This window comes from Aricia agestis, chromosome 15 (genome assembly GCF_905147365.1).
Source record: "Aricia agestis chromosome 15, ilAriAges1.1, whole genome shotgun sequence".
Lineage (NCBI taxonomy): Eukaryota > Metazoa > Arthropoda > Insecta > Lepidoptera > Lycaenidae > Aricia > Aricia agestis.
Genome location: NC_056420.1, coordinates 10,000,982 through 10,010,000, shown reverse-complemented (window position 1 = coordinate 10,010,000; position 9,019 = coordinate 10,000,982). Strand labels below are relative to the sequence as shown.

The 9,019-nt window shown below is 32.7% G+C and overlaps 1 protein-coding gene across 1 annotated transcript in view; it reads right to left on the bottom strand.

The window, feature by feature from the left end:
* LOC121734373 (ras GTPase-activating protein 1) overlaps positions 1-3,378 on the bottom strand; it is a 26,093-nt gene extending 22,715 nt beyond the window's left edge. The window contains exons 1-2 of the mRNA XM_042124945.1: positions 2,938-3,378; positions 1,297-1,410 (exon numbers count right to left, since the gene is read on the bottom strand). Coding sequence (XP_041980879.1) covers positions 1,297-1,410; positions 2,938-3,094 — 271 coding nt within the window. The 5' untranslated portion in view covers positions 3,095-3,378. The remainder of the gene's footprint in view (positions 1-1,296; positions 1,411-2,937) is intronic.
* Between the last annotated feature and the right edge of the window lie 5,641 nt (positions 3,379-9,019).

Below are 9,019 nucleotides of genomic sequence, written 5' to 3'. Positions count from 1 at the left end.
ACTCTGGAACGAACTGTCACCAGCAGTATTTCCGGACCTATACGACCTGCAAACCTTCAAGAAGAGAGCGTATTCCCTCTTGAAAGGCCTGCAACGCACCTGCAGCTCTTCTAATGTTGCGAGTGTCCATGGGCGACGGTAGTTGCTTTCCATTAGGTGACCCGTTTGCTCGTTTGCCCCCTTATTTTATATAAAAAAAAGAATTATCACTTACTTTTGTTATAACCTGTAGATATAGATACAAGCATAATAATTATTCATTACATCATTTATTTTTAACTTTAGTTATTCGTACATTTTAGAAGAATGACTTAACCATTCAACATACAGTTCGACAAGGCTGTATATGAACTTGGCGAGAAAAGGAAATAACGATTCTATCATACAAAAAAGTCATTTTTGACAGCTCTTTACCAGCAGCGCCCATTGACATCATTGACATATTCATATTTGAAAGCCTTGTCGAACTGTACAACTACGCGCCGTCATTTAATGAGTTTTTTAACTATTTATTTTTCTTTTGCAAAAAAATGCAAAAACATTTTTTCTCGAATTTCTTAAAGAGGGCCGTTTTGTTTTTTTTTTTTATATTTTGTGTAAGTAAATAGTTAATATTCTATAAAACATTCCTGCAGCAGCTGTACTTCTATAATGAGCCGGGAAGTAGATTAAAAGCTAGACTGAAAATTCTGCCGAAAGGTGGCGTCCAGCGTCATACAGTATGACGCTAGACGCAATCTTTCGGTAGGCAGGTGCACTATGGCATAGAATATATTATATTATACTACCAAACTATGGCCAAAATTCGCTAAATAGTGGAAATAATCGACATTATATTATGGCAACAACACCCTAGAGTCATTTTATCCACAACACATTAATTTACACAAGAAAAATAATTGACTAATATTGCATCCGATCCTTTGAAAACCACTGTCTAATGAAATACATGAGAAATAAGTCTCAATTCTGGCTATATTTTAGTCGGACAAGAGTTAAACCCAATGTGAAAATATTAAAGTCAAAAAGCTACATACTATAATGTGCTATAATCATTAATCAATAATATAAAAAAATATATTGGGTGCCTTTTTGCAACTCTAGTCCTATTTTCAAATAAGTCATAACTTATATAATTTATAAAACATATATATTTAAAATATTTTTTTTAATAATCATAATTATTATAAGAAATATGTTTTAAAATTTTGTTACCTCATCTGTTTACATATATAATATTATGATCCTAATGAATTTCTGTTCTATATGACCAACCAATTTTTTTGAATAACTTACCCAAATAACTGCCATGTTTTCCGGCTGCCCACAGTCGTTCCTCAGAGGTATACCTGTCAAGACGTCCATGGTACCACTCTGTCTCAGGTGGCGCCAAAACTGCTTGTCTTTCCCCTATAAAAAATGATTGTATTTTACCTAATTAGTCTAGAACAGCTATACTCAACCTTCGGCCCACCAGGTTTTTGTCAATGGCCCATGTCAATTGATCATTTTGAGCAACACTATTTTTACGTAAATAATATTGATTGCAGCCCGCAACACAAAGAGTAAAACCTGTTTTTGGCTCATATAAAAAAAGGTTGAGTACTGCTGGTCTAGAAGGTCAAAATTTTTCGAGTGAAGCCCAAACTTGACCTAACACGTTTATATATTTATTATTGACTTAGTCTTGAGTGACAATTGAAAATCTATTGTGTCTGCGATACCCACAATGGAGGTGCTACATATAAACAATAACAATACATACATAAACAATAACAAAATATGATAATGTTAGAGAACACTAATATTATACCTAGTAGGAGAAGCGAGGGTGCTAATCATGTAGTCACTCCAGTGTCATGGAAGTAGTAGGTTTTTTTACATTGGGTAAAACTGTTAAAAAAATAATAAGTTTTTTTTATTTGCTCGTTTGCCCCCTTATTTAATTAAAATAAAAAAATTTAAAAAAAATATATATATATATATATATATATATATATATATATATAGAAACTACAGCCGTTTTAAAGTTATAAAAAAGAAAAAATTTCAGAAAATTGTTTATTTAGATAAATTATAACAACATTTTAGACAACAAGGACTAAATCATTTAGTTTAGTGCAACATAAAATATCTGCAAAGCTTAGTAAGGAAAATATGAAGCTTTATTTTTTAACTTGTGAATCGTCAGTGCTTTACATGGAAGCTTCTTTGGGGTATACTAAACATCCCCTATCTTAATCAGACAGATCCGATGAAATTTTTTAACCAACCATGTAAGAAATATGATTTCTATACCATGACACCTAGACACATGTCGGAAGTCTATACAAGCTTAATCTGACACACTCTTTTTTATTAATTTATATTAAATACCTATAAGGACGGCATTATCGTTTTAAGATAAAGTCCTTTAATTAGAATTTAAAAAAAACTGACACGATCAAGCTTGTCACGAAATCCCCTCTTCGCCTCCCCAACTATTATGTATATCAAACATTTCATAAGCATTAATAAACAATTGATAAGCATTAAATTGTGTTTAACAAAATGTGTAATAAACTACAATACATATTATGACTTCTGGTACTACAAGGTTTAATACTTCTGAACGTATTTACGTGTAACTGATATTTTTTTATCATTAAATTGTACATTGTAAAATTAGTTACACTACAATACTATCCTTTAAACATTTTAGACATTGAATTATCATCTTTCTATATAGGTGTAATGTTGCATACTTTGTAATAGTAATCTCAATTATTTTTTAACTAGGTACATAGTTTGTCCCATATAATATAAGTATAAGACCACTTGAAACCTTTAGAAATAAGATCATAAAGTGGTACATCGAATTAATCGGCGACCATACCTATTATGCAGTTGGGTGCAAAAATAAAGTAATGTTTATTATTTTTTGATGCAACTTCTTACCATTAGTGCTAGGTCCGTCTGCTTCGTCGAGTTCTAGGTCAGCGGCCAGCTCCGCTATGTCGTTCCCACCGTCCTCCGATTCCGTCGATGGTGATCCCAACTTATCCTTCATAGGGGGTCCTATCGGCGCCCCCATGGCACGTATCATGTCAGCCATTTTCAAAACCTACCCTTATGAATAGATTGCAATATCTTTTCACGCTAAAATGTCTACACAGCACACAATATACATTGAACCTTATAAATAGGAATTAAAAATGGAAAATAACGTGTTTACTACAAGGAGCTTTTATGGACACATTTAGCCCAATTTAGATCACGTAAACGGATACAAAATGTTTTCTACAAGTGTAAGGAAACACTTTTACAATTTATAAAACATTTTTATATAGTTTAATTATGAATTTTATTAAATTTTATGCACATCAATACGCCCGTCCACTCAAGTCCACAAAACAGATAAGTTTTGACAGTTAATGTGAATGTTGCCAGTTATGTTAATTAATAAAGTTGCCATCTCGGCTCCTTTGTACCATTGACTTTTATACGTGGACTCGACATAATGGTCACTACTCACTACCAAATCAAAATAATTCTCCGAGGTACATAAACTGTCAAAGTGTCGTATTATAGGGATGTCGAAATTGAAAGAAAATATCGATATATCGATACATCGATATTTGAAAAAATATCAATATCGATCTCGATATATCGCGAAAAAAATAGGCACTTGAAATGTTCACAAAATACTCAGTTGTATACATACTTTAATAATAATAATAATTGATGGTAAAATTAAAATAAACTGTAAACACTTCGTGCGATAGTACAACTAGTATTTCAATAATGGCAACTTAAATAATAATTAATAAACTTAAAATAAATTAAATAGTTTTATTAAAATTAAGGAGGCTCCTTTATAAAAAAAACATATTTGCCTATTTTGTTTACATAGAGAAAAAATAGGCAAAAATGATATTTTTTTTATATAATATAAAAAAATCATTTTTGATATCAATATAATATAACAGGACGCTCACTTATAACATGTTAGTTTATCGATGTCCTCGACAAATATCAACCGAGTGTCCCATCACTATAGACCGCCATGTTTAGTTCTTGGTAGTGTCCGACCGAAGGTCTATTTTTGGCCAATACCACGTTCTCACAGAAAACCGGCGTGAAACAGTGCTCTCGCTGTGTTTCGCCGAGTGAGTGAGTTTACCGGAGGCCCAATCCCCTATCCTATTCCCTTCCCTTCCCGTAATTCTTTTTTTGTTGTACTAGGTATTGTTCAACTTAGGGAATAGTGTAAGTTTTATAAAATTGGGTTCAGTAGTTTTGGAGATACGGAGTTTTAATTCTAAATTACGTATAATTTTGATGTCGGTTTTATCTTTTTAAAATATAGTTATGTTCAATATGTCTACAAGCTACAATTAATTAAATATTTCAAAACTTCAATATTGAAGGTTTACCTATATAATATTGACAGTCTCATAGAGAAGTTGATTTAGAGATGGTAATAAAAGTTTGTGATTTCGTGATTTATTTATTACTTAATAATTTGTGGACTACAAATAATAAAGTTTAAGGAATGACTCAAATGCGTAGTTCGAAAACGGATGAGAATTCGGAAAAAGTGTACAGAATCAAAAATTATAGAGAATTTAATAAGTTTTTTTCATCGCAGAATGTTTTTTGCTACAACGCCTACAACGCATCATTTTTAGTAATTAAAAAATTATTTTTTTTACTTAGTAATAACTAAGAGAAAAAAATTAATTTAGCTGAAAACCAAAAATTGCTGCTCACGCATTCTTTAACTACATACTTTATTGACTGAACTATTGTAAAAAATATAATTTCTTTATTATTCAAATAACAATAATAATTAGACGTCTTTGTTTTACTCGACTAGACCAAAACTAGAGTAATAAATAAAATAAACAAATACTAACTTCTTAATAAATAATTAAATGATTTATTGAGAACTTTAGTGTTTGTTTACTGTATTTGACAGTGACTCCCAGTGGCCTCTGCATACACGACCGGTCCGTCGCTCTCTCACGACTCACTCAGTCTTTCGTTCAATTTCGACGGTTGCTCGGACCTTCGGCAAAGCTTCGGCTTCGGCCGGGTTTTAGGCCGAAGCCGAAGGTTTCGCCGAAGGTGGTTTTTTGGCTGAAGGCGGCCGAAGCCGAAGCCGAAGCTTCGGTCGGACACTAGTTCTTGGCAATTTACCGGCGCCATATTGGCGCCGGCCACACTTTTTTGTAGTTATGTCGCCTCAATCTGTTTCCTTATTCATTGCTTTGTACACAGAACTATTTTTACGGGTGGCACGTTAATATGGCTTGTTTTTTGTTTTTTCAGCAAGATTATGCAAGAATATAATCAGAAAAATAATTAAATTACATTATTTGAAACATATTAACAGTTCAAACACTTAGAGGGATTTTGTCCGTAAGTGTTTGAATCCGTGACCACGGCCGCTGTAAAGTAGCCGAAACGTCGGGATTAATAAAAGTGCTCCGCGACAAAACGTAAGTGTTTGAACCTTGTAATATAATGAGTGATACTCGCGTAAACCTAAGAAATCAACATAATATTAAATAACTAACAAGAAATTAAAAACTCTTTTTTTAATATTAAATAACTGGCAACACCTATTTCTATGACCGTATTAGATCCATCTCTTAGCAAATGTAAAAATTTATGATCAAGGAGGAAATGAATCATTATTCATTTATCTATATTACATTATCCAACATAAATGACTCAATGATCTAGGATCCAATATACGGTCTGTGAAAAAAGTCATGAAATTAAAAAGGGTCAACATCATAGTGTTATCTTCGGTTATTGTTCCGAGGTGTTATCCCTTTTTTGTTATTGATTTGAAAGGGATGACACTACGATGTTGCCACTTTTTAATTTCATGACCTTTTTTGACAGACTGTAAATGATACCGTAATCTAACATGCCCCGAACGCAGATTAGTCTGTGAACGGTCTGAAACGTTACAAGAGTGGTGAGAACATAGACTTATAATCTATAGCATAGACATAATAATATAGGTACTCTATAGGGTTATGGGTGAGAACGTTAAGGTTGGGTTGCACCAGAGGCGTGGTTATAGTTAAAGTTAAATATGGCGTCCAAACAACCCATATTCTCATACGACATCTGTCAATTTTTCCGGTTATAGTTAAGGTTAAAGTCAAAGTTAGTTGGTGCAACCCAGTCTTAGCATTTTTGAACGAAAAGGCGGATTTACACGGTTCAATCCAAATTCAATCACATTGAAAGCAATTTCGTTAAAAACCGAGCAATAAAATATATTGAATACGTAAATACGTAATAATACGTAGGTAATAAAGTAATATTTTATAATATTAATATGTACTTAATTAATACGTGTACACTGTACGTGCAATACATGACAATGCCATGAAAATAATGAAATTGAAAGCATATTGCTATTGAAGCAATATTGAACAGAAATTGCTAAAAATTTACTGAATGGGTGGTAGATCCATAAACCTATAATACGACAGTATATATTAAGTCTATGGGTAGATATATAAATGAGGAGCATAACTGCCTTTTTATCCCGATAGGCGTCGCATCGTCGACTGACCGTAATTTGTCATTAGAGCTGTCAAATCCAATACATTTTTACAAACAAGAGTATTATTTATCAATTTTCGTAAAAATGCCTCAATGTTGTGCTTTGAGTTTTAAAAACTGGAGAGTTCATATATTTCCCAAAGACCCAAGAAAAAGTGGGGAAATGCCTTGTGAATAAAGAATTTCAAGGAAAGAATATGGCACGCTTAAGTTCACTTCATTTCACAGAAGATGATTATTTTGAAGGAAGTAAATACACAGGTAAGTTGTGAAATTATGATGTCTAGCCTAAGCCAAACTTATTATTTCCTAGACATGCCTCTTACAAACAAACCAATAACAAATTATAACATATATTTTCCGATGCTGAGCCATAAGAAACATTTTTAAGAAATACATACAGAGCTTCTGTTGTCTTACTGTTTATTAGCATAATTATGCAAGATCTAAATGTGATTGACAAATAATGGGAATAGGCTATCTTATGACCAAGTATCGAAGCAAATTCAAGACATGTTTGCTAATAGAAAAGTTGCTGTAAGGATTCCGCACCTTGTTGTACCACAGTTGCAGCAAGTACTAAAATGTGTTTGAATACTGAGAGGATTATAGGATTAACCAATAGCATGTCAAATATTTTTTATGTTTCATGTGTTGTAACTTTAGAGAATGTATTATGAAAAATAAATAAAAGCTGATATCAATGATTGTTTGGTTTTATTACATCTAAATAATTTTGATACAATTATTTTTCAAAAACTGCTGGTTCAAGATAGTGGATGTAAGCCATGAATGACCATGACACAGACATATTGTTTGCACTTAGCAAATGCACCATTTCCTGCAGCGCATTCACAATAGCAATCCTCTACACATCTATACCTCCTTCTTGAGAGACTTTAATGTCTACTAAATACATCACTTTTGCAAGCTTTGCATATTCTTCTGACGAAATGTATAGTGTCCTATGAGTCTAGATTTGTATAAAAGTTAGCCATTGGTTCCGTGTTCAATCTGTAAAAAGATGGAATAATATCAAAATATTTCACGTTTATCTGTGATAGTAAATAAATGTTAATAATGTATATACACATACCTTTACAGATATTCTATTATTTCCTACTTGCTGATGCTTGGAACAGGTTAATCGGCGTTCATGTCTCTGAATGTGTTAGGGTGTGGATAGATAAGAGAATTGTCCTTTTGATCGCCCAAACCATCGTCATAGTTTTGGTTCCGATCATACGCCTCCAATCTTGAAATAAAAACTCCTTATGAGGATAACATATTTAAACAAATTGTGAAATGAGAAATGTAACCTAAAAATATTACTTTGTTTACCTTTCGCTCAGATCGGCTTTTTGCTCACCACTGACGCATTTCTTTCATTCTTTCATTTCAACAAAAAATATATTTTAAGATCGTTATCACAAAGAAAACATAGAAAATCGCAACCACTCATTTGACACTTGTAAGTTGTAGTAAACAAAGGCCAGTCGCTGGTGGCTCCATCTGCTTCGAGCTTTTAGTTTGGCTCCTTATTGGTTCTAAACCTTTTTTTGGCATGTTTTTAGTACTGATTTTCTAAAATTCGGTGTGGCAGCACTGCTTCTCGGCCTCAGCAGTGTTGCCAACTTAGTGGAATTTCCACTAGATGGTTTAGACGTACCTTTCGGCGGGAAAAATGTGGTTTTAGTGGCTAGTGGATTTCTTATGGTTTAGATTATTTAAGTTAGTGGTAGCTTCGACGTTAAGCCACTAGTTTTTTTTATTATGTTTCTAACCCTTGAAGACGCACACTGGAAACTGAATTATATTATTATTATCTTTATTCGTTTTGCCGCATTCTAACGCTGATATAGAGCGATTATTTAGCATGATGAATGTTGTCAAGACTTAACAGAGAAACCGGTGGGGCTAAAATGGTCACATTTAGCAATTCCTCTTAATCAATTCAGCAAATGAATTGTCAAAACTGACAAATGTCAAATCAGTACAAAAATACAGAAATTAATTGCAAGCAGAGTTGCATTTTGCGATTTTAGAAAAATGAATCATATTATAAATCATATCATAATTCTTCAAAGCGACCATTTTAGCCCCGCAGATGAAGTTTGATCGCCTTTCTTTCGTGCAAGGTTAGCATGCGAAGGCAAATGCTGTAATAACAACATAATACCAAATACCATATTACAAAAATTAGAATTCTTCACAAACTGAATAAGTAAATGACAATGATTCCTCTAAACACGTTCATCTTTACTCTTTAGTTAAGTACCTACTTATACATAGGCACATAGGTAACTAAAGTTTTCCTTTTTGTAGAAACAAAAAGAATTATTTCATAATAATAATGACGTTGTTGTTGTATTATTTTCAAATATTTATCCTATCTGAATATAAATTCAGATAGGTTGTCGTTGCCTTTACGTTATTTAGTGGAATTCTG